This window comes from Sceloporus occidentalis, unplaced genomic scaffold (genome assembly GCF_023333645.1).
Source record: "Sceloporus occidentalis isolate IW3139 unplaced genomic scaffold, rSceOcc1.0.p SCAF_5, whole genome shotgun sequence".
In the NCBI taxonomy this organism is placed as follows: Eukaryota; Metazoa; Chordata; class Lepidosauria; order Squamata; family Phrynosomatidae; genus Sceloporus; species Sceloporus occidentalis.
The window spans coordinates 48,161,118-48,188,567 of NW_028316985.1; the positions used below are offsets into that span (position 1 = coordinate 48,161,118).

At 39.9% G+C, this 27,450-nt stretch overlaps 1 protein-coding gene across 2 annotated transcripts in view; it reads right to left on the reverse strand.

The window, feature by feature from the left end:
- Positions 1–754: 754 nt before the first annotated feature.
- ALX1 (ALX homeobox 1) overlaps positions 755–27,450 on the reverse strand; it is a 39,935-nt gene continuing 13,239 nt past the window's right edge. For both annotated transcript variants that reach the window (XM_089526805.1, XM_089526804.1), the window contains exons 3-4: positions 22,100–22,228; positions 755–1,075 (exon numbers count right to left, since the gene is read on the reverse strand). In XM_089526805.1, coding sequence (XP_089382931.1) covers positions 755–1,075; positions 22,100–22,228 — 450 coding nt within the window. The remainder of the gene's footprint in view (positions 1,076–22,099; positions 22,229–27,450) is intronic.

A 27,450-nucleotide genomic window follows, 5' to 3' on the forward strand; every position in this document is an offset into this window, starting at 1 on the left:
TCCAAAGATGCTTTAGTACTGTGCTGTAGGCCAAGGTCAAACACCAAATGGTCTTTCTCTCAGATCCAGGAAGCTTTGGACAGCACACTATTAAATAAATAGGTTCTGAAAAGGTTAAAATTCCAGAAACTCCCATCATATCTGTTGGGACAAAATGTTAAGAACAGAGTATTAGCAAATCATTACACGCATGGCCTTTTGGGAAAACCTCCCGGCCCATCTGATGCCAGGTCTTCCAGCATCTCCCATTTATTAACTGGTGGAATGCTGTATTTCATTCACCGCACAGAGCTTACTAAAAGGTTTCCCTTTACAGCACTGACATAATAACAAATGCATTTTCCTCTGCAGACTTCCTGTTTTATAGAGAATAAGGAATTTTTCTTGTACCCCACACTGACATCAAGCAATATATAGCAGATGTACTACTTTTACAGGTTTATTCTTTTTGCAGGTTTTACAATCATATTTCATCAACCAATACAATAAAACATAATTTGGCTATTTGTTTAAGAGGGCTTCTGGAACTTGGCGCATGGTGGCTGTATTTAATCCTCAAACATGCTTATGCTTAAATGTTATTGTTAAATAGCATATTAGGTATTTGCTTAAGCAGGCTCCACTGTACATCTTGATCACTCGCAAGTCTTCACACAGCAGCTTATTGTTGGGTCCTTTAAGTATGGGAAATAAAAATTGGGAGACAGAGGCATCTGGGTTGCCTGACATTGAAAAAGAAAGAGATTCTGTTACATTACATGGCCCAGGAGATATTAGCAGTATGTTCTTTGGCTTTCATTCGTAGAACCGCAATGCTGGAAGACCTCCGTTCAAATTCTGGTTTGGTTTCAAATGCGTGTCCATTGGTCGTTCCAGAAAGTAGAGAGTCAGTGAAAAAATTATTCAGTGGAACATGGCTGAATTGGCTCTGATGGTTTGAAAAGCCTGAGTACCCAGAATCTGTCCGAGGCGAATGGGAATAAGGGGTCATACAAGAAGAACTGTCACGTGGAAGCATGCACGAAGTCACCACAGAACTGCTACCTGCATTTCCTGCCCATAAGTTATTCTGGATCTGGAACACAGAAAACAAAGAGAGTTAAATTCACACTTAGTAAAATGTCCCACTGTGGTCTTAAGCAGAGCAGTGGAGGACAGAGGGTCTTGGAGATGTCTCATCCAGAGGGTCGCCATAAGTTGAGATTGACTCGAAAGCAGTTAACAACAACAAATGCTTCCATTTGCATTTGTGTTTGCCATTCATAGACATGCCTTCTATGCTTCCAAGAAATTGATATCACTACTGTGTGAAGGGCAAGCTTTATGTAAGCAAAAAACCTCAGTGTCTGCCTCATTAAGAACATCATGTTCTATCATCACAAAATGTTGAGACTCAAAACTGGGCAGTTTTCCAGTGAAAGCGTTGGGCAGTTTTCAGCATGTCAGCAGTAACACAGCTTCAGTTAGTGAGAGTCTGAATTCATGTAAGTTGGATTGCCATCTCTTTCATAATGAACCCTTTTTACTTAAAGGGGGGCTGAACTGGGTCCCTTACTACTACTACTGCTAATAATAATAATAATAACAACAATAATTTTTATTTCTATCTTCTCGCCTCTCCCAATGGATCGAAGCGGGATCACAGCAAGGTTAAAATTACAATTACAGTACTGCAGCATTAGTTACTGCACCATTAAAACCACAGTTAAAAAATAAAAACATAAAAGCATAAAAGCATAAAAATCTAAAAACATTAACATCAATCAATCACAGGGTCAGCTGGTCTTGTTCCATACTAGTGATCTTGATAGGAGGTCAGGAAGATAAGCGTGGTGGAAGAGCTCTGCCTTTACCACCTTCTTAAAGATTTCTAAGGATGTAACAAGGCAGGTCTCCTCTGGGAGTCCATTCCAAAGTCTAGGGGCAGCTATGCTGAATGCCTTTAGGGAAGTAGAAACATGTTTGGATGCTGGTATCTCCAAGAAGTTCTTCCCACTTGTTCTAAGAGTGTGGGGCAGATTGTATAGGGAGATGCGTTCCCGTAAGTAACCTGGACCCAAGCCATGTAGGGCTTTAAAGGTAATGACCAACACCTTGTATTGTGCCCGGAAGCTAATTGGGAGCCCATGTAGATCTTTCAAAATAGGTGTTATATGGTCAAGTCTCGAAGAACTAGTGACCAACCTGGCTGCCGCATTTTGCACTAATTGAAGCTTCCAAACTTGATACAAGGGTAGTCCCATGTAGAGCTCATTGCAGAAGTCGAGATGAGAGATTACCAGAGCATGCACTACAGCTTCAAGTTCCTTTCAGTCGAGGTAGGGTCGCAGTTGGCATATCAACCGAAGTTGGTAACAAACACTTCTGACCATCGCATCCACTTGAGATGACAAACGTAGAGACGGATCCAGAAGTACTCCCAAACTGCGAACTTCATCCTTCAGGGGAAGTGTGACCCCATCAAGGAGAGGTGGACAAATTTCCCTCTCCAGACCTAGATACCAATAACCCAGGCTGGATCCAATAACTCAAATTGTGGGGATTATTGCATGGCCTCCGGTGCATGATATACCTCTTCCAAATTTGGCTCAAATTCAGAAGTTAGGCTGATTTTATCACATGGCCTTTGCTGTCAAAACAGCTTCCCATTGCCTCCAGGACTGGATTTGGGCCCCGTAAGTCACTTTGACAGCCATTTTTTCCAAATTGGAAGCTTCCGAATTGGAAAAAAATGGCATCAAAGCAATTTATGGGGCCCAGATTCAGTCCTGAAGGCAACAGGAAGCTGTTTTGACAGAAAAGGCCATATGATAAAATCAGCCTAACTTCCGAATTTGAGCCAAATTTGGAGGAGGTAAATCGGGCAGTGGAGGAGGTGCGATCATCTCCTGTATTTTTCATTACTCCTCCATTTCTAAATGTATGGTGAGTTAGGAGTTCACACATCACTCACTATGCAGGAAAGAGGAGTCTCACTTTTGAACCTCCTTTTGTTTCCAGTAGTGATTGAACAGATAGATTCACAAGCATGTAGGTAAGTCCCTCTTCACTATAATTTGTCCCACCATCTGGGATTCAGAAATATATGGGGTGAGATTTTAGATGAGCTACCTGGTTAGTACATAGCTATGCTAGTCTGGAATACCAGTATGCAAACATATCTTGTAGCACCTTTGAGACACACTGTCCAAAACACACTGTAGAAATAATCCTGTTTTGTTTGAGACCACTTTAACTGCCCTGGCTCAATGCTAGGGAATTCTGGGTGCTGTAGTTTTGTGAGACATTTAGCCTTTTGTGTCCAAGAGCTCTGGTGGCACAATAAACTACAATTCCCAAGATTTCTTAGCATTCAGCCAGGGAAGTTAAAGCTTGTCTCAAACGTGATTATTTCTACAGTGTGTTATGGAATTGAGTGAATTAAGTTGTAGTTTAGGAGATTCTTTCACTACACTTTTAAAGTGTTGCTATACCACTTTAATTGCTCTGGCTACTTCTTGTTGCATTCTGGAGTTTATAGTTGAGACCTAAAACCAATCTGGCTGAATATTCTAATTGCCTCTCTGTAAAGTGCAAATCCCAGAATGCAACATAAGGCAGCCAGAGCAGTTAAAGTGGAATAGCAATGCTTTAAGAGTGTAGTGCGATAATTTCCTAGATTTACTTACCTGAGGAAGCAAACCTAAATCTATGAAAGCTTACACTACAGTGTTTTTCACAGAGTTAGGCCCTATACAGACTGGCAGAAAGAGCCGGCCTGTGGGTGGAGTCAGGGCACAGCATCCTCATGCTGGATGCCCTAACTCCACTCCCATGGTGCCATTTTGATGCGCGCCAGTCCAGACGGTGCGCACCATCATGATGCACTTCCTTGGAGCATGCAAAAAGGAGCCACCTCTCAAAGGTGCTATGAGATCCTTTTGCATATTGATAGACCTAAGCACATAACTACTTAGTTAAGTATACTTAACTAAGTAGGATCTCCTTGGCTAGTCTCCCCACCACATCCTGCTTTACCAGGCAGCAGAAAGCAATGGAGGTGTGTTCTTATCTTCTCTTATCTCCTGTCAACTAAGACACAGAAAAATTAACATCCCCACCCCCTTCCTACCAGCAATCTCTGGTGCAACAATTAGAAGCAAGGTTCCTGCTGCAATTCCTCCTCACACCAGACAGCACAGAGGGGAGGATAAAAACATTCTGTTCATTGCTGTATCCCAGTGAAGAACAGACTTCTGTAACTTGCAGCATTGTGGAACTTTTATGACCTCTACATCTTGTCACAATCATGAATAGGTAGGGATCATAAGTAAGAATCTGTTATGGATGCATAATTCTATGTTATATATTTGTTACTGCAAATGTGAATTCCAGTCATGGCTTGCATTCATGAAAATACTATTTACTAAAGGTAAAGGTAGTCCCTTGACATGAACGTCTAGTTGTGACCGACTGTAGGGGATGGTGCTTAGAATCTCCGTTTCTAAGCCGAAGAGCCAGGGTTTCTGAGGACTACTCTAGTGGTCATGTGGCCAGCATGACTGCACCGAACACTGTTACCTTCCCACTGGGAAGTGGTATCTATCTACTTGCATTTGCATGCTTTCAAACTGCTAGGCAGAAGCTGGGACTAGTGACAGGAGCTCACCCCATCATCACTATTTATTAGTGACCAACAATACTAGACATCCACCATTAATTTATCTTTTTTGTTCTTGATATTATTGACAGGTCATCTGAGCTAGAGACCATCAGTACATCTTGTGGTAATGAGTTCCACAAGTTTCTTATGCATGCTGTGAAGAAATACCTCCTTCTGTCTGTCCTGAACCTGCTGCCAGTCAACTTCTTTGGGTAACTCCATGTTCTATAATTATGAAAGAAAGAAAAAGTTCTGTCTGTACTCTTCTCTCTATTTGTCATTTTGTAAACCAGTATCACAGGATCAAGTTAGTTGGGTGTTGTAGAATAAAACGCTTCTATTTCCAGCCCTGTACCTTTCACCACACAGCTTTATTTACTGAGCCCAAGTTGCCTGTTAGACAAACTGCTTCTGGTAAAGATGAAAACTCTTAAATTTAGATGATTGATTGATTGATTGATTGATTGATTGATTGATTGATTGATCGATCAACACAGCTGCCAAGAATCTTGAATCTATTTAGGTTGTTGTTATAAGCACAGCTATAATGAGTGCCTACACTTGCAGGTTTATTACAAAACCACTGTCCTTTAATGTATCCTGTTTTTAACATGCAAAGCCACACTTACATTGTGATAGCCTTGTATGTCCCCCCCTGACTTCAAACAAGAGCTTGAAATTGCTTGGTCAGATGGCCTTCCTCACCTAAATGAACTAGTTCTGCAGTTTGTCAAGCACTTTATGGAACACCAGTCACTTTGATGGCTACATCTTCTGGGAATTCTCAGCTCATCATCTCCACCACACCCTACCTCTCTGACAGCTCCACACATCCATCATGTCTCACACCTGGCCATGTGTCAGTGTTATTGCTACAAGACATGCAAATCTTTGTAAATTTCATTGTTCTGTGTAAGAACAAATAATTTTACCATTTTTCTCCTCACTATGAGAAGGTCATTAAAAACTGCACAGTTTTTAAACACTGTTCACAGTTCAGAACTTATTCTATGACAAAAAAAGTGCATGCTTCCTGTGCATAAAACATTTTCAGCATAAAATGCTTTTTTCTATGCAGGAGATTTGTTATTTGTGCAAAGAAAAATGTACATATTAAACAAAGAATAAGTTAGGATAAAATTTGGATGCTTATCCATCCATCATTCTCCTCATCAGGGTTTCCTTCCTGACACTCAAGGAATCGTTTTAACCAGTTTAATATTTTTGAATATTCTTCCCAATTCTGTTCCCTGCTTTGCTGTTACTGTGTTCCTTCAAAAAAAAGTGAACTTTTGTGAGGATTAAAAGGTGTTTGTGAGGAACATGGATATTTCCTTATTCACACAGGAGTTTCTTGGCAAGAAAAGAGGGTTTGCCATTACCTTCCTCCAAGACTGAGAGAGTATGACCTTTCTATGGTTGCCCAGTGGGTTTACATGGCAAAGCAGAGATTTGAACCCTATAGTCCTTGTCTAAGAATCCCTGTCCAACACTCAAAACACTACACCACATTGGCACTCTATTTACCACTGCTCATTCCATTTAGATCCAACATTTTCTTCAAAGATCTAAAGGAAATATCCATGTTCCCCACAAACAAATCTTCACAAACCAGGGTGAGAAAATGAAACTGTCTCATCCCTTTCTGTCACCTGATTCTGTCTTTTCCCCATTTGATCTTCACATGAACTCACACATGCTCTGCTTTGTTGTTCCATGGCAATAGAATATAGTAAGCAGTAAGGAGAGCTGGTTGCTAGCAGTTTCAAATACAGTGGAGCCTTGCCTTACGTAGGGATCCATTCCGGACCCACCCACCCCCCACGTAAGGCAAATACTGCGTAAGCTCATTCAATAGAATGGGGCCTGTGCTTATGGTGGTGTGGCACATGCGTGCCACGGGCACATGCACCATTCAATGAATATCAGTGTGGCTTCCACGTAAAGTGGAAGCTGCGTATGGGGAGCCCGTGCACTGTAAAGAGTTTCTTTTAATAACCTTTTTTTCACTAATTAAGGTACAGCAACATTACATTACTAAGATAATTTTACTCTTTTTGCAGTTATCTATAACATTTTCCTTACTTTTACGTGGCTGTTTCTCCTCTTCCCCCACCCTCCTGGGCCTGCAGCTGTCTCTGGGGAAGTCCTGCTCTTGGACTTCCTGCCCCCAGAAGGCAGCTGTACCAACCCCCAGAAGTCCCGTTACTCCCTGGAAGTCCTCCCCCCCCCCCCCCGGCACTGAGTAACACTCGGTGCAGGAACACCTTTGAATTTGGGTACTCGGTTTCCAAAAGGGCCTGCAGCTGTTTCTGGGGATGTCCTGCCCCAGGAAGTCCTACCCCAGAAGGCAGAAGTCCCGATCCGGAAGTCCAATTCCCCTGGAAATCCTGCTCCCTGGCATCAGGCAACACCCAGTGTGGAAACACCTTTGAATTTGAGCACTCAGGGCCTGCAGCTGTCTCTGAGGAAGTTCCACCCCCAGAAGTCCCACCCCAGAAGCAGAAATCCCACCCCCAGAAGTCCCATTCCCCTGGAAGTCCCACCCCCTGGCACCAGGTAATACCTGGTGCAGGAATACCTTTGAGTTTGGGTACTTGGTCTCTTAAACGTTTGCCATCACTGTTGTATGCCCTGAAGTAATTAACAATTTATGGCAACCCTAGGGCAAACCTATCAAAGGTTTTTCTTGGTAAGAATTATTCAGACAAGATTTGCCACTGTCTTCCATTGAGACTGAGAGAGTAAGCCTTGCCCAGGGCCACCCAGTGTGCTTCCGTAACCAAGTGGTGATTAAGACCCTGGTTTCCCAGAGTCCTAGTCCAGCTATCAACCCACTATATCATGCTGGCTCTTTGCAACTTTTTTAAGAAGATCTCCATACCTGGCTCAAATATGGCTCAAATGTCCCTGAAATGTCCTTAAAAGGTGGAGGAAGCTCATGTGTCTGGAAGCCAGGCACACTTCCTACATCATCAGGGAAACATCACTCCCTCTAGCGTCCCTGAATCATCTCAAGGGGAGAGGATTTCCTATGATCACAAACTTTGTGTTCAGGGACACTAAGGAGGGAGCGACGTTTTCCTGACAATTGAGGAACCACACTTGGCTTCCAGACACACATGCTTCCTCCACCTTTTAAGGATGTTTCAGGGACATTTGAGCCACATTTGAGCCAGGTATGGAAATCTTCAATAACAGAGCTAAACAAAATGTTGATACCTGGGACAGCGCAGCAGATACCATTACACCCGTACACAGAGACAGGCACACGGATTACAATCCCTAGAGCCCAAATCTGGTCATGGCCAGTAACACCTAACATAATGAATTATAAGCATGTCACCACATTTACTGCAAATAAAATAAGTAATATTAAATTCAATCACTATTTGCTATTTTTTGAATATGTGTACTTCCAAAGTGATAATCTCACATACATAATTCCTTTTTGTGAGATTATAGACAAATGAAGTGTGACTCATTTTTCCACCATGTTTCCTGTAGTACATGAAAAAAAATTAAATATGAAATGAAATTTCATGAGATCGGGGTCCACAGTAATCTCTTGAATTTGTCTGATTTGGCTTTTTCATAGTGTCAGTAAGATAAAATTTTAGGCATCTCAATTTAAAAAAAAAAGGCTGAAAAAATTGGTAAATTCTACTTTTGAGTCAAATGTTCACCAGGTTGATTTTTGCCTTTAAAAGACTGCTTTTTGAGGATCTAGGGGTGGGGAGAGAGATGAACAATTATCTTCTTTTCTTTTCTTTTCTTTTTTCTTTTCTTTTTTGCCTTTTTTGTCTTGTTCCAAGTTGTTTTTGTCATTCTTTTCTGAGTGTGCATGAAGTGAGGAACTGAGCCTCAAATTTTCCTTAGCTCCAAGTGAGGTATATGTGCAACTGCAAACTTATGTTCTGGTCCAAGTAGGTCACGGCATAGATATGCCATCTGTAGAACTCCAAGAACCAGCATGAAGGGACAGTTTATGCCTTCATTTTGGTCTTGGACCAAATAGCAAATCTGAACAAATGTCAACTAATGGTCTCTGAAAGCCAACAGAGCAAACCAACAAAGATTAATTTCACTTGTGGCAGGACAAACAGTGCTATGCCCTAAACTCTTTGCAAATTTTGCTTCCAAGTCAACGTAATCTAAGGAAAGCCAAATTCTGTCATGCTCAGGCCCTTTCACAGTACATGTTGATAGCACTGTGGCTCCACTTTAAGTGTCATGGCTGTATTTTGTAGAATCCTTGGATTTGCAGTTTCGAAAGGGGAAGAATTCTGAACCAGAGAACCCTAGTGCTTCACAAAATTACAAACCCCATGATTCCATTGTATGCAGCCATGGCAGTTAAAGTGAAATCACAGCACTATATTTGTATAGTATAGAATTATTCCTGGTCTCCACTTCAGTAGTTAAAGGGAACTGAATGGACAAAGGTGGGTAAGAACCCAGGATGGCACTCTGTGTTCCACATGTTTTATTTCTATCTCCCCTTTTCTCCAAAGAGCTCAGTTTGACATATATTTGGCTATACTCTTCATTCCTACTTTATCCTTACAGTATGAGGCTAAGAGTGGCCCAGTGGAGCCATGAACCTGGATGTCCTATGTCAGTCCAGCAATCTAACTCGTATACTACACAGACTGTTACTAAAGCTGATCAGTCAAATAGCATAATGGCTTCTGCACATACACAACTGTTTGTGTATTGGGTCCGAAGACAAGTCAGGAAACATGGCATGGTGAGTAGGAATGGAAAGAATATTCAAAAATATTTGCAAAATGAACCCCAATAAAACCCATGGTTTTTTGTTGTTATTTTTTTCATGTGTTGAGAAGCCCTGATGAGAAGAATCCTAGACTGATAAGAATCTTCACAGTTTGGACTTATTCTGAACAAACACATGTGGTTATTTTGATCAGAAAGCATTTTCTGCACAGGAGGGTTTTTGTTGTTGTTGTTGTTGTTGCAACCTTTCTAGTAGAGTGGGATCCAGATGGCTTCCAGAAAGAGTCAGTTTTCAAAACTGAACAATAATTTTTTAAATCAATTAAAATTATCACATAAAACAATGCAAATTTATTTTAAAATATACAAAAGTTTTAAAACAAAAGTTTTTAAAAACATCCCAATAAAAAGTGAGGTGGCCAAGCAAGACAGAAGGCATGGCAGATCTGGGATCAGGCTCTCACAGCTGCATAAGCCAGACAATTTAACTGAGGGCCAAGTGATGTGGGGTAAAGGAGGCAGGTGCTTAACCTTTCTCTCCCATGCTTTCTTTTTTTTCCCAAAGCTGCTATTAGCACCTTGTTAGGAGGTGGAAACCGATGCAAGATCTACACTCTGCTTTGCCTTATTGAGCTAATAGAATTTGGGGGAAGATGTGAGAGGAAAGCCATTTTTGTGTTCAAATTAGCCACCAAGTAGATGCTGCAAAGAAAAAATGTTTGAAGAAAGCCATTTTTGTGTTCATATTAGCCACTTCTGGTAGATGCTGCAAAGAAAAAAAACATATTGGCAGATCTCCCCAATGATGAAATTCCCCGGGTTGTGTCTAGTTTGGCCCTAAGTGCAACAACCTCACTGGTTTCACATCCATTCAGTATATTTCTTATCTCTCATTCCATATGGTTGTTCCTGACACAGTCCACATCCTATCACCACTCCAGCCTAGATAGATTAAATAAGAAAGATGAGAAATTCCATGGAATTTTGCCTACATTTCTCAGTTTATGATTCAGATGTCATCATACATAGAGCTGACCCATTGAAATTAATGAGACTTGAGTTAGTTGTGATTAACTTAAACATCACACATTTCAATGAGTCTGATCTAAGTGTGACTGGATGATAAATATGATTAGAGATGGGAAATATGTGGGATCCCTTCTCATTTTGTTGGTCTGCAGCTTCCAGCACCCCTAGTCAGCATAACCAATGGTGAGTAATGCTGGGAGTTGCAGTCTAATAGGATGTGGAGGGCCACATGATTCCTCCCTTTGGTCTAGATCCAATTGTCTGTAAAGAAAGTACACTGACATTTATGTAGTTTTATTGTTTTTTCTTCATCGTCATCATTGTCATTATCACCACCACAACAACACTACCACTGAAATCTAAACTTAATTTACTGCTTTATATCTGGCCATGTTGGATCCTGAAAATTACTTCAGGCCAAATGCTTCATGCTTCATGGATCTAACAGTATATCTTCATCATCTCTCCTATTTAATAATCAGCCAGCAAGCAACTTAAATTAATTATCCCTTCATGGTCATTCCTCCATCTCTTTTCTTATTGCAATGGAGCTATTCTAGAGTGACAGCCAAGTCATGATAGTATTCTTGATATCTAGCATAGGACAGGTTGTTCTGAAATCATCATAGACTCTCATGGAAACAACTTACTGTCACACTGTGTGCAGGCATGCACAGTTGTGTCAGTGTAGCTGCAGGTTGTTGGCCTATGTGCCTTAAGGATGCCCACAGACAGGGCTAACCCAAGACGCATTTCTGCCTGAACAACATGATGCCCTCATCTGTTCCATGTACAGAAGTGAGCTGAACTGGCAGTTGAATCTATCTTCCACACTAACAATGAGATAAGATTCTTCACCATACCTGAATGCAACAAACTAGTTTAAGAGGCATAAAACAGACAGTGTAGCACATTCAGTTCTATCTTCCAAGAGAGGAAAATGACCAGGGAGCTCAGGGTGATCAGCTGAGGAGATGCTGCAACCATTACATCCCCCAGCATTTGCTATCTGAAGCTGTCACTTCACTTTGCCTAACGTTTGGTCCTGGTAGATCAAACATGTCCAGACAAAGTCCATTTTACAAGCCTTGCATGCCTCTGCACACACACCTCTATAGCTAAAATGATACCAGGTACATATATTACTGTTTTTTGGCTGAACATTTTTATTCAGCAGCTCAAAATTTTCTCTCCTTTATATACTGTATATGAACAAATAAACAAAAACAGGTAATCAGTTTTTATCTGGAGTTATTTGTAACATTTGCTGGCAATCAACTGCATAATGAGGTGGTTCTATCAAAGACCAGAGGTCTCAAGAACATTTATACAATTTTTTCCTTCTATTACCATCATCAGGTTTCACTCAATGTCGTCCATGTAGGTTGCCTCTTCTAAACAATGGACAATATATTGTTAATCAGCCCTTTACTAAACAAGTCAGTGTGTGTGTGTGTGTGTGTGTGTGTGTGTATATATTAACCCAAAGTATGCAAAGTTTATGTGTATTCTAGACAGTGGAAACCCTATGGTAATACAGTAAATCCCAACTCTTTTTAAAAAATTATTTATATTTTTCCGCATCTCCCAGGTGGATCGAGGCAGGATTACAACCTAGTATAAGTATACAATTACAGATTTCGACAATAAAATATAAAAACATATAACAATTAAACAGTTTAACAATTTAAAACATATTATCCAAAGCGACAGTGGGAGTTTGGTATACCGAGCCTAATCAAAAAGATGGATCCATGTATCTCATACAGAGTCAGGTGGGTATGCTCGTTGGAAGGGATCCATCTTAACTGCCCTCTTGAAAGTCTCCAAGGAGGTAATAAGACGGATCTCTTCTGAGAGATTGTTCCATAATCTGGGGGCGGCTACAGTGAAGGTTCTTAGGGAAGTTGAAGCTAATCTGGTTGTTTTTAATTCCAACAAATTCTTCACTGATATTCTGAGATTGTGGGGCGGATTATGTAGGGAGAGGCATTCTGGTAAGTAACTCAGGCCAAGCCATGTAGGGCTTTAAAGGTAATAACCAACACCTTGTATTGTGCCCGGAAGCAAATCGGCAGCCAGTGAAGATCCTTTAAGATTGGTGTTATATGGTCAAACCTTGAAGAACTGGTGACCAATCTGGCTGCCATATTTTGAACTAATTGAAGCTTCTGAACTTGGTACAAGGGTAGCCCCATTTGGAGTGCATTACAGAAATCAACTCTTCATTTCTGAGCTGATATTCTACCTCAGGATTTGGTCAAGGCAAATAGTCCAACTATCAAGAGGTATTAGAAGCATATGAGGGATAAGTAAAAAGTGAATTAGTAGGTCCAAATGGCAAGTAACATGGGGCAGGTGTGAATTTTTAAAGAGCATGTAATTCCTGTCACAATGCATGCTTGAAATGCAGACAGACAAATGTTTCTGAGGTTTTATTCTAAAATTATCCTTCCAATTTGTCCTGAAACTCTAGAATTTAACCACAAATTTGAATTGTCTAAATTGTTTTGGTTTGTGCCAACTAAAAGAACGAGTGTGCATGTAGGAAAATCTCATTTGTTCTATAAGTCTACTCTAGGATTTAGAGTTAAGGCCAATGTCATACAAAGAAAATCAGTCTAAACTTTATAACCCATAAAGCTCAGAAGCAGTGTACAAAACTTACATTGTGGGGGGGGGGGGGGAATCTAAAACATAAAATTGGTAATGAAAAGACACAATGTCCAGCAGAACAAGCACTGCTTGGCTCACAAACCAAATTGAACAGTTAAGATATTTTGTGTTTCACAATTCTCCCTAAAGGCTATCTTCTCTGTTACTTCAAATAACAACCGTCTTTTTAAGTGGATGAATGTTTGCTACAGGACCGCTACTTAACAAAATGTATACTGTAAATGTCTCTGAAAGAGAAAAAGAAAGGAAAACACTAAATATAAAAGCTATCTTGGAATTTAAAATAAATGTAGCCCTATTTTACAATAAGTAGAAACCATCAGTGCCACTTCTGGAATATGGGAGGAAAGGGAGACAGTATCTGAATGTAAAGAAAATATTTTTACCTGTTTAAATCTTCTGTGATCTGTGCAGTGTATAAAAGGCAATTCAGGGAGATTCTGAATAAGCCTATACATATATCCCATCTCTGGTTTCTGTTAACATCACAGACATCTTGAGTTCTGCTCTTGTGGTTACCACAAAAATCACCAAAGAACCCTTCAATATATTGCCTTACTATAGTGTATGTGTGTATAAAGGCTGTGATTGGTTGAAATGGTTCATTAATCAAGTATAATTTTAGTTGATTAATAGGCTGAGGTAACTTAATCTACAAGGGCAATTTTTTTATCCATGCAGCATTTGATGCCCAGATACATATTTTGGACACTACTATTCTAGGTGAAAGGGAATGAAACAGAAAAAAAGATTAAAGACAGCCTGTTCTGATATGGTTGCTTTGCTTCTTAAATATATTATCACTTCCTTTCTTGAAAAAGAAAAATCATGGGGCAGCATGAATTACTTGGGTAACATGCACTTTTATTTAAATAATTTGTACATTTACTCAGCGAAAAGTTAGATTATTAGTAAACCCAAAAGTTCCCATTTGGGTTTGTAAAATAGGGGGATATTTTAAAATATTAAACAGCACAATGAGGGGAGGGCCGTGACCAATTTAAAAGATAAATTGCTGCTCCTGAAGGTTTCCAGGAGAGAAAAATTGCCCCCAAAAAGGGACAGCCCAGACATGTTTGGAAGTCTGATAGCTAAAAGTATACCTATTAATTTACCATTCTAATAAAACAGCAATGGTTAGAGTTTCTTGATACATTCCTCTTGTTGTTTTTTTTTTCCTGTGGGTTTCACTGGATAATTTTAAAGATTAACCATTTATTTGGCCAGGCTGGATTGGTGAAAAATCTTGCCACATCCCTGTAGCCAGAAGCAGAACAATTACAACAATGCTGAGATCCAGTGGGGCCCTCCAGATGTCACAGTGTTGCTGTAATAATTTTTTTGTCTGGCTACAGGGACACAAAGAAGAAAGTGCAAAGGCAGGCTTAATGCTGAACATAAAGGGGAAAAAAATAATGACTACAGATGAACTACATAAATTCAACCTAGACAATGAGGAAATTTAAACAGTTATCAAATTCAAAATAAAGTGACTTACCCCTGCTGGGATACAGTCACATTACAGCTTGCAATTGGAAATTATTTCATTCAAAAGCTTTCCATCTTTGAAAAGCAATGGGCTAAGGGCAGTTGGGACCTGGGATGCAGTTGCCCGGTAGCAGAGGCAGTGTTTTTGAATGCAATAATTCACGATTACAACTGTATCCTGGCAGGAGTGCTTTGAATGTGACAATCTCCAAAGAATTCCCATACCTTAGATCAAACCTTGATCAGATTGCAGATTGTGGTCAAGAAATCAGAAGAAGACTAGGTATGGGAAGGGCAGCTATGTTAGAGCTACACAAGATCCTGAAGAGTAAAGATAGACACCTGAACATTAAAGTTAGAATCATCCAATCCATTGTATTCCCCATCACCATGCACTGATATGAGAGTTGACCAGTGAAGAAACTGGATAGGAAGAAAATCAACTCATTTGAGATGTGGTGCTGGAGAACAGTGCTGAGAATACATAGCATGGACAGCCAAAAAGACAAATAAATGGGTCCTTGAACAAATCATGCCTGAACTCTCCATGGAAGCCAAGATGATAAAATTGAAGCTCTTGTGCATTGGTCATAAAAAGGAAAAAGTCACTAGAAAAGACAATAATGCTAGGGAAGGAAGTAGAAAGGAAGGAAGAATACATGCCAGATGGATAAACTCTGTCAGAGAGGTCATGGACCTAAATTTACAAGACCTAAGCAGAGCAGTGGAAGATGGGGGGGGGGGGGGTCTTGGAAATATCTCATCTACAGAGTTGCCATGAGTTGGGCTTGACTCAAGAGCAGTTAATAATAACAACACAAGGACATAGCCAGATAATCTTCTGATCCTGCCCACCTCCCCCCCCCCCCAAAGTAGTTTTCAGAGGCTGTAAGATAAGTTGGAAGGCTTGGGCACTGCAAGAAAAGGAATACCAATCTCCACAACACCCAAAAAAGAACCTACGCATATGAGAAACCTACAAAGGATTTTGCCACTAAGAAAATGCCAGAACTCCCTTCCACCCTTCCTTCTTTCATACACAGGAACATCTCTTCCATATACTTGACTCACAATGCTAGAAAAATTGACAAACCAAGCAGAAAATTCCATACTGGAGAGGGAAGAACTATGCTGTGTATCTCTAAATGCTAGTGATCCATATGTGATACAAGACAGAGCTCCTGTACCTTTAAGGGCACATCCAGACTGATTTAAATGGCCAGAAAGTCCTAGTTTTTCTTCCTTCTCTTTCTGATTTTATTCTGAAAATCCATACACCTTTTGTTTATCTCACAATATTTTCTGTTTGCTTCCTGTACAATCAGAGACTTGTATACCAGCTCCCCAGGTCAGTTTATTTTTAGCTAATATAAAATATCAAAGAATAGGGACAAAATTTGGGACGTTTCAGTCAGTCTGGATGTGCCCTAAAGGTTGTACTGAAAGAGGAATTATACCTGAAATTTCCTCTCCGATATAACTATTAACAGAAGCCATGTTGTGGCTTTCACCTGGCCAATTTACTAAAACCCATCCACTTCCCCCTTTACTTTTACAGGAATTTTAAAGGAGGAGAACTATGAAAGATCTTTTCCCCTGAGACCTTTTTCTACCAGTATACCCTTTTTATTTTATTTTATTTTTTTAAATCAATATAAAAGTAATTTCTCAGTAACAACTAATGCAATACTTTGCTAAATAATGAGTCACTAAAACAGGGAGTGCAAAATAATAAAGAACAACAACAACAACAACAATAAAAAACAAGCTTTAGAAAGTAAGGTTCCAACATTCTATTGCCATAGGTAAAGATGCTTATCACCGATTGCTGTCTTTTTCAGCCAAAATAGTCCCACAGTCCCCTGACCCAGAAATGTATGATGTGGACCTATATAGGGGTGCCTTAGATTTTTTGAGAGAAGGAACTCCCATGAAATTAGGGCTGTCATGAAATTTCAGATCTCACAGGAACTCCCAAACCCATGCAATGAGAACAGACCAGCTATTACAAGATAATGATTTTACTCTGCTGCTCATCATCAACACTGACAAGGAGGACGAGGAGTGGTGCCATGCCAGCTGCAGTCCCTGCAAACAGACCCTTGACATTTGGGATGTAAGGCCAGATTGCTATATACTAAACACTTGGAGAGGTCAGTCTGCTAAAAGCTGGTGCTCACTTTCAAAAATGGGATTTGAGGTGTCCCATATCACCCTGATATGAATGATACTTTAGGATCCCCGATATATGACTTCCCATGGACAACAAGACACTTGTGAACCTTATGCTGTATATAGTTGTAGGTCTGAGCATTGGACTAGAATTCCGGGAGACCTGTTTAGCCATTGAAATGCACTGAGTGATTCACACTCTCTCTGCCTCAAAGGATAGCAATGGCAAATTCCCGCTGAACAAATCTTGCCAAGAAAATCCCTTTATAAGTTTGACTTAAGGTAATCCTATGTCAGAAACAACTGGAAGAAACACAGCAATAACAACAGCTATGTCAAAAACAGCAAAACTGTTTTTAAGTTACACTCGTGTTCAGATTTTCCCCAGACTGGTTTCCTCAAGACTACAACTTCCATCATTCTCAGTCATACAACTATTCTTTTGACTGACATCAGAACCAACCCAAGTGTATTAGAAGTGCCAGACTAATCATTCTCACTGCCTGTGTGCCTTTCTCAGTCAAGGATTATGCTACATAAGTAGTCCAAGAGGGAAACATTATAAATAGTGCAATCTAACAAAGACTACAGAGCCATGGTCTATGAAACAGAATTAATGGCTCTAAGAAGAACTGGGAGCCTCCTTGGTTATTTGTCAGCTTCATGCAGAACAAAAACATATTTTAGTCAAATGCCATGTGGTGCATAATATATACCATATGGAGTATTTAATTTGAGCATGTAACTCTGATTATTGCTAATGGAAGTTCCCCCCACATGTGCTATGGTCATAAAGGACTCTAGTGAGAAATTAAGATGAGTGGTTTAACAAAGATCATGTGTATATTTGTATATGTCTTTGCACCTTTAGCTTACAAAATTGAATCAGGCACTCTCAAGGTTTCCCACTGTTGGAAAAAGCTGCGACAGGTTCCCTCACAAGTACATTGCCTACTTTGCTGTGCTTGCTAATCCTGATGATGCAAAGCTAGTGGTTCTCTTTTGTTCAAAAATAGAATGTCACACTCTTGCTATGTTCTTTTTCACTTGCTTTCATGCTTCTGTTCAGCCATTTGGAAAGGAGATGAGATGTAAGGAAAGCTGCCCAACTTCTGACTCCCTGAAGTGACTCATTATCCAGTCTTTATCCTGTCTTTTAGGCAGGGTGAAGCACCTTTTCAAAATGACAGAGTACAGGGTGGCAAATCATGAACACACACACCTCACTGAGAAGACCACCACCTTGTTGTTTGCCACAATTGGAAACAGCCAGATGGTATCTCCAACATGGATCATTGGTAAGCACTGGAGAACCATACCAGTTACTTTGAGATGTGGCAATGATGCAGCAGAGAAATGATCAATGCACAGCTGTTCCAGATCCTACCAAGCCCCAAATATCTTGTTCTGGGGGATCCACTCCACCCACAATATCTCATTCAGACTCATACCATGTGTTTTTGGATGAAATGGAGATGGAAGGAAATATGGCTGGAGCAGAGGCAGGGGAGCAGAAGGAAGTAATGTTTTCCTTCTTGACATGGTGGGTGGGACACCTTACACTCATCCTTGAATACACATTAAGGGTTTTTTAAAGTAGTAATTGTGTATCCAAACAGACACCCAGTCCTGGCTTTTGGACACAGTGGAGAGAAATGAACACATACAATTTAATCTGTGGACCTCATGATTCCCAGTCCTATTTTAATGACCTCTTGAAGTTACTGCAAACCAGAAATAATCCCCAAATATATATCTTTTGCTGTTCTGCTTTTTCAGGATGAGTGGGGGAATGGTATTTTTTTAAACAAAACCACATGCTACAGAATAATTTTTCCCATTAAAAGGGTTTTCAGTTTTAAAAAATGAGAGTATTGGCAGGGGTTGAAGCCCCAAAGCCCACACAGGACTCCCAGGATTGCATGAAGACTGTGGGCCTTGCAATTGCCAGTCTTGGTTTTAGCACTGCAGCCTAGAAATTTGCTAAATATTGGTGCAGTTGAAGAATTCAAAAGCAATACAGCACCATCAGAAACTCAATACTCAGCTCCAAAGGCACTTTGGTCAGAACAGACCTACACCAACTTCTGGTGTATTCTGCCGGACCTCTGTGTTGGACCTGAGCTCAACCTTATAAACTGAGAAGCCCTAAACATTCAATATATAATGTGTGCAGGTCCAATTCATGTGGACACCTAATGAGTAGACACTAGAATGGTTGAGACCAAGGGGGATTGACTCATTCCTCCATTGTACACTTAGTATACTACCTTCCCCCAAGCTGGAGTTCTCCAAATGCTTTGGACCACAATCCCCATTAGAAAAAACCAGCATGGCCAGTGGCTCTGCCTGATAGGAACTGTACTCCAAAACATTTGGAAGAGCAAGGCTGGAGGGATGCACTCAGAGATACCAACAGATTATCTGACATTTTCAGGCGGCAGATGCCTGTGATTACACAGTTAATCAAACAGCAGCAATCAATCATGGGCAATTAATCAATCCCATACAGTTAATCAATCATGGGCAACTTTGTCACCCTTTTTTAACTGGAATCCTCCAGTCTACCATGTTTTACTTGGAAGCACACATCATTTATTTATTACTTCCAGAAATTTAACTATCCCAGATAATACATATTAGTTTTTCAACAGCAGAATAATGGCAAACCGAAGCTCTGCTTCAGCATTAGGGTAGCTAGCTTTCCCTTAATTTTATGGTGTGTGAGAGGAACCTAAATCTCCCAGAAGTATCTGCCAAATTGTGCAAACAGGAAAATGGTGAATCTGCCAGAAAGAAAGTTAGCGCCTGCCATTTTACTAGGAAGCCAACTTTGTGATACTGGAAAGAGTTGAAAGAACTTCCCTCAAACTCTCTTTTCAGTTTTCACATAGCATTCCAACAGCTAATTATTTATCTTTGTAAACACTTCAGCTGCTCTGATTACAATGCATTCTGACATTTGTGAATGGCAAAATACTTTAAAAAAAACAACCTCCAAAATGTGTTTCAGGAGAAATAAAATTATACAATTAATGGCTGTGTGCAGAATGGACTAGAAAGAAAACAGATGGTTGGCTCTAATTACTGTTTTTATAGAATTCTTATTCAAGCAGGGGACAGATTGCCATAAAAGAACTCTCAAAATACTGCCATATCATGCTACACAAGGTTAGCTTTCTTCTAATCATTAACAAATGCACAGAATCCAAAGATAAAAACTAGAATAGTCTGACCAAAAAAAAAAGCAAGACATTTACTTGCTTGTTGGCAACTCACAAGGGTGTTCAGTCATTCAGAAATTATGTGTTAAATGCCTCATATGTATTCTAATTATAATCTATATCTAGAAACTAGGAAGCAATCATTCCTGTTCCAAAACTTCTGACAGAAGGAGAAGATCCCATAGATAGAAGTTTTACCACTATGCTGCTCCCCCATTCATTCCAGTCTGATTCTCTGCCTCAGATGAACATGGATTAAAAAATTTTCTAGCGCTGATATCATGACTGTACTGACTTTATACTCTTTATGCCTCTTCAGGTGTAATGAAAATATACTGAATAAACACACGAGGAAGGATAAGCTTTCTGTCTCTGCTTCATGTGGTCCTGGTTCTGTCACCCACCAAAAATGGAGAGCAACTTACCAAAGTGGATATCCAGCATCTGTTTGAAAACCCCCAAAGAATGAGACACCAACACTCTCCAAGGGAGTGTATTCCACTGTTGGGCAGCTCTTACTGTCAAAAAGTTCTTCCTCATGTTGAGGTGAAATCTCTTTTCCTGAAGTTTGAATTAATTCCTCTATGTCCTGTTCTCTGGAGCAGCAGAAAACAAGCTTGCTCCATCCTCAATATGACACCCCTTCAAATATTTAAACAACGTCATCATATCAACTCTTAATCTTCTCTTTCCCAGCTAAACATACCCAGCTCCCTAAGTCTCTCCTCATAAGGCATGGTTTCAAGATCTTCAGCATTTTGGTCACTCTCCTCTAGACACTCCAGTTTGTCAACATTTTTTTTGTATTCTGATGACCAGAACTGGACACAGTTTTCCAGGTGAGGACTGAGCAAAGCAGAATAGAGTGGTATTATTACTTCTCTCGATCTAGACACTATACTTCTATTGATTTAATTTAGTTTAATTCAGCATAAGCTTTTGTTAAGCTTGATTCTTCAGATACATCTGATGAAAGTTTATACTGAAATAAATTAACTAGTCTTAACTCTTTCCCACCCTATCACTTTTTTCTCTCTCTTTTTTAGACTTTCCACAGAAATGTCCTCCTTCAACCACAGCTCCTAGTATCCTCTGTCAAGAGGGTGGGCATACTGTAGGGCCATAAAGATTTATTTGCAGTTCCTGTTGTCTAAGTACATCATCATGAGCATCATTTTAATGCTCTTTTTCAGGGGCAGAGGACAACATTCCACAGCTCCACAAAGGAGTTGTCAAGCAGTTATATGCAGCTATATATAGACTGAAATAGTGACTTTTCACCACCACCACCACCCAAAAAAATATGGGAGAGGACCAAGACATGAGGGACCATCAGTAAAGATCCTAAAAGTTATACTGAACCCACCCCCAGTTGCATCCTACCTGCAGGCTACACAATTCTCACTTGTGATTCTCAAGCTATCTGATTTGGGGGTTACAATTTTCCCCCTCCTCCAAATGTCAAGGACCAGTATCATATTTGTGCCATAGGCTACAAAGGTGGTTAGTTTTTTCTCTTTCCAGTAAACTTACCAGGGACCAGCAGCCAGTGGCTTGTAGACCAGGAGCATTCCATGGACCACCACTCTGAGTAGCCAAACTCTAAGCAGAACTCTTTATAAACATACCCTGCATGCACAGATGAGCAATAGAGCTGTGATGGAGGGAGAAAGAATCTGCATCTGCACTGCACTGCACTGCAGAAATAATGCAGTTTGGTACTGCTTTAATTGCATGGGTCAATGGAATGGAATCCTGTGTTTTGTAATTTACTGTAATAGAGGAGGTTAAATATCTCATTAAACTACAGATCCCAAAAATTAATAGCATTAAACCATGGCAGTTAAAGTGGTGTCCATCTGCATTATTTCTGCAGTGCAGATGCAGCCTGAGCTAGCATGTTCATCCCCCACATGTGTTTCTTCAACACATTTTCATAACTCCTCAGCTGAACTATTCTGAATTTGATAACTCTGCTGAAAAGCAGACAAAATGCCTCTGTGGCTTTAGTAATGGATGAAATTACAATTAAAAAATGATGTCATGGTTTCAGAAGCATGAACACAGGCAGCCCATACTGCATTTGGGCATTTTGTATGCAGGGTAAGAACCGTTTCACTATATGACATACCTGTGGATAGCTGTCGGTCCTTGGTAGAACAGATATATCATAGGTAGCAGCAAAGTGACTTTTTGCTTGTTGGATTTGCCCATATCGTTCTCTCTTTCTCCACTTTGCTCTTCGGTTTTGGAACCAGACCTATATCAGAGAAGTCAACAGTTAGAATATCCAGGGGACTCATTTCTCTCAGATTTTTCACATTTTCCTAAATTGACAAAGGATCCCTCTTTGAAATGTGCCACAATAGGACAGATAGCTAACCAAATTTGCCGAAAAGCTTAATCATAGCTACAGAATTCCTTCCTCTGGTTATCCCACAAACCCCAAATTTGAGGATTTTTAAAAAAAGATCTTTCCACCTTCAAAGGGGTTGGTGAGAACCAAGCAGAGTTAAATTTTAAGCATAATTTAGAGCAAGAGTGGGGATTACTGCCATCATTCCTCACTATTGGTTATGCCGACTGCTCATTGACTGCTGGGAGCTGCAGTCCAACAAGATCTAAAGCAGTGGTTCTCAACATTTGGGTCCTCCAGATAGTTTGGACTTCAGCTTCCAGAATTCTTGACCATTAGCCAATCTAACTGGGGCTTCTGGGAGCTGAAGTCCAAAATACCAGGAGGATGAAAGACTGAGAACCTCAGAGGTAGAGAGCTATGTGATTCCCATCCCTGCTTTAGACTTGAACTGTTATAATTAAATAGTAATAGAGCTGAATGTTTAGTGATATTTTAATCCATGATGAACACTCCTGAGCCTCTGCCTCTATAAATTCAACAAGAAACAGGTAATCAAGATTGTAAATGATCCCTAGCTTCATGGCTGGTTCACACATTGACCAAATGAAAACAATGATTGCAGCATTGTTGTTGCAGAGTGCTCCAAACAGGCATGTTAGTGCTGACAATGATACATTAAAGAGTTAGCCAATTCAAGGAGTGACCACAGCAAAAGGAACAGAACTACAGGAATGCTATAAGACAGAGCCAAAGCCCATCCACATATGCTAGATCTGTACAGCTGGTCAGTATTACATCGAAGAATGTCTACTTGTCATGCAGACAAGGAGAATGTCACTGTTTCTGCTTTTCTTCATTTCTTTTGAAATCCAAACTTTAAAAGTAAATAAATCCCAGCCCCTGTATTCTTAATCCTAAATATGTGAAGGTACATTAGCAGAAACCAACACAGCCAATTTCCATTGATCAGGTAAGAGTCAAACTGATTGGAAGCAGATCTGCTGAACATCTCCACATATTCAACGAGACATCAATGTCTGCCAAAGAAACTTCAATTTGCCAGTTTTCAGGAAGGTAATTTGAATCCAGTTACTCTTAAAAAAGAAATACACATTTAACAGCTGTTGGTTTAATAGAAAGATGTGTGTGTGTGTGTGTGTGTGTGTGTGTGTGTGTGTGTGTGTCATAGCTTTCAACATTTCACGGATGACAACTGGGATGCATGTGGCCAAGCAATATCTAAATGTACTTAAGATGGCAAAAGTTATTACTGAGGAGGAACAAACCAGCTGGAGATGCTGTAGCAGTTTGTATTTGCCTGAGTCTACAGGGAAAGGCAAGTTTTCATTCCTCTAGTTCTTTCTCCCAGATGAGTTAATTGAGTATAAACTATGTTTGCACTTTAAACTCAGTTTATCCCAACAGAAATAAGCATGGAGAAGGAGGAGAGAGAAGCTGGGACATTTTAAAAGCAGCTGAAAAAGTGGGACAACAGAACATTAATTGGTACTGCCCCTGCCAAATCAGAAGGTATGCCATATCTTTCTTTATGTATATTGCATTAATTCATATATCCAGTAACTCTACTTATTAGTCTGTCTGCTCTTATTTTGGTTTCTCAACATAAGCCAATGTAGTACAATAAGAGCACCTAGAAAACATATGATTAAACATCAGATATGAAGGAAATGCACTGGATAGCTAGCATCCCATGTGTGTGTGTGATGTGTATCTTCCAGGCATTTCTGACTTATGGTAACCCTAAAGCTAAAAGGTTTTCTTGGCAAGGTTTGTTCAGGGGGTTGCCATTGTCGTCTTCTGAGGCTGAGAGAGTGTGACATGCCCAAGGCCACCTAGTGGGCTTTCATGGCCAAATGGGAATCTGCCTTTACCTTGTAGAACACTGTAAGAGGAAGAGGTACAGAAAGAGAAAGAAGGGGCAGAAAGGGGTGGATAGAGGGAGAGAGCCCTTCTCATTCCCCAATGGAATGGGACAGTATTCTCTACTGGACTCAAAGGCAGCAGGCTAGTTTACAGTATGCAGAAAGTGTTATGTGGCACATACAGTCCTGTCCTCCAACAGAATGATCAAGAGCTCAGGAGATAGAGTAGGGGAGTGCTACTGTTGCCCCACAGCATCTGCCACTATGGTGGTTGCCTCACTCTGTCTAATAGAAGGGTTGGTCCTGCACAGCAGAACTCCTAAAAGCAAAGGTGCATTTATTGCACTACATCATGAACATGGGGTTAGTAAGAGAGCCCTGGTTATTTCAGTGGGCCTTATAGGGGAATTCTGATGTTAGGTTATTGGGTGTGGGGGAAGCAACAGATGTCCACCAGATGTGCTTAGTGGATTGCATCCTTCTACGTATTACTTATGTGTTTGTTTATTAAATTTATCTTCTTCTGGGATAGGAAGCAGCTTCCAATATATTTTTAAAACCACCACCTATAACAATACATATTAAAATACAAATCGAATGGGTTGCAGTATTAAAACACAACTTTCAAATGGTTTCAAACTTCTCACTGAAAACAAATACAATTAAAATATTAATAAGACCATCCCATCATTGAAAACCTCTGCCTGTTTCAATGTCAGAGAGAATTACCAAGAGCCTGAAAGCATATAATGGTCTTTGTATACCAGGAGAAGGAAAAGAGAAAGAGTCCAGCCTACCTTTCCCTGGAAGGGAGCTGTTGAACTTCCTTCCAGATGAAGTTAGGCTGGACTGTTTTCCTACTAGTGGTATACAAAGACCATTTTATGCTTTCAGGCTTTTGGTAATTCTCTGACAGTCTCAGAGGAGCCACCAAGAAGGTCTTTGCTCATGGTTGGAAGGCCTGGAGTTGGGGAGAAGAGCCTCTCCAATAGGTCTCAAATTCCAAATAGGTATGTATGCTGGAATATGTTTTTTCAGATGGTCTGTATGTACCCCAAGTGGTATCTCGGCATCTTGTAACTTTTTATTTTTAATTCCAGTGTTTTTAGATATTGTTTGACTACAACACCCATCATCATCAAACAATGTAGTCCACTTCAAAACATGGATTTTTAAATTAAAGACTGCCTTGTTTAATTCCCATAACATGGTCTCTGTGGACAGAGTAGGAGCAAAAGAGATGGGGGATTGCATGGTTGAGGCTAAATAAAGTACATACACTAGGCAGGATTTTCCTCTCTTCAGTCTCATTTGTGATAATCTCTGTGCAGATTTTTTTAAAAAAAATCATTTGTATGTCACCTTTCTCCCAGAGTGATGGCTTGCATATCCTTGCATTTCATGGGTTACATGGAGAAGGGTGTCAACTGCATTTGATTTATAAGATACCCTAATCCTAAACAGTAGAAATCTTTAAAAGTCAAAACCACCATTTTGAACTAGAACTGAATTAAACCATTTAGTAATGGACATAGTATAAGTACAGGAGACACCTCCACTTTACACCATACTGGGAGACAAAACAGAGCTGCTATGAAACTAGAGAGAGCTTACATACATACTTTGGACAATCCAAATTCCAAAGAGATTTGTTTTGTTTTTAACTTCCAGGAGGGGTTTTAAAAATAGCCCAGTGAGGACTGAGGATACTTAGCAGTTGTAGAAGTAAAGAAACTATTGGAAAAAAATAAAATATGTACTGGGATGAAATATCCTACTTGTATGGAATGGCTGGTGGAGATATGATCTAGCACACCATTTTGTTACAGAGCCCACTTATATGGTGTAGTACGTAGAGCCTAATTAATAATTAATTAGCCAATATATCATTGAATCAATCCAAGTGACTTCAAAGGGTGGGTCTATACTGACCAAAATATTCCAGACTACTACAGAGTATTCTGGACCCAAAGGTGCTCAACTTTCCCTGCTACCTGCACATTCTGGAGCAACAATGGTTGGCTGTGCTGCCCACCACTGCCAGTATGAATTGGTCCTTCTGAGGCCAGAAATGAGGTATCCAGCATCATGTGCTAGTGGTAGAAGTCAACACAGTGGGGTGCTATGTAAACAGCATCACTGTAGAGTGCTCTGGACTTTCTGGGACAAAGGGTAGGATTGTTTATTCCAGGTTAAGACAGGGATGGCCCAGATTCACTACAAGGCTGCCCTTCACAACTATAGACAATTCACAGTCACGTCAGGCCATTATTATTATTATTATTATTATTATTATTATTATTTTCTAAAGTGCTGTAAATGTACACAGTGCTGTACATACAAATGAACAAATCAATAAAAATAAAAATAAAACCTGCCAATGGCATACAATCTACAAAATACGTAAAAAACAATCGGTAATAATATAAAATAGAATTGGTTAAAATAAGGAAGCAACAATTAAAAACATCAACATAAACTATCCAATCAAAAATCAGATAGATAATCACATAGTGCCTGGGAACACCTTTGGCTCTGCATTGACTGGACAAGGTGACAAGTGGGAGGAGGGAAATCACTCCATATGGCCCATGTAGACATGTCCAAAGGCAACCCTCTGCAGAATATGTTACAGCAGTCTAGAGTAATCATCTCACACTCCTGATCTTATAATATGACCTTTTTCACTTCAGTGGAAAGGAAGTTCCACACAGAGAGGACATACATGGGTCTGGACCCTACACTGCACTGAATGAGGCAGCAGTTGGTGTCAGTGAAGCCTGAGATCTTGCAGTCATATCACTACAATGTGACAGATGTGTTTGGGAATGGGTACTCAGCCAAAGCAATCACCACATTGTTCTGTAAACTGTTTTTCAGGAGTTTATTCAGGATGGTTATATATTGTCACCTACTTCAGTTGCTCAAGCTAGTCTTTCACTTAATTATCTTATGAATATGTGGCTCCTGATTTTTTAAAAAATAATAAATAAATAAATAAATAAATAAATAAATAAATAAATAAATAGGTTAGTTCAAGTCATTTTGGGGTACATATTGGGAGAAAGGTGGGATATAAATCAAATAAGTTATATTCATAGTGTACATACAGATATGTATAAAACAAATGTCAAACTATACCACAATGACGACTAACGACTAGAGATTAGTTCTAACTGCCACATCATTAAAAATGAATTTATACAGCATTAAATCCAATGCAAAAATAATGTTCTCCAC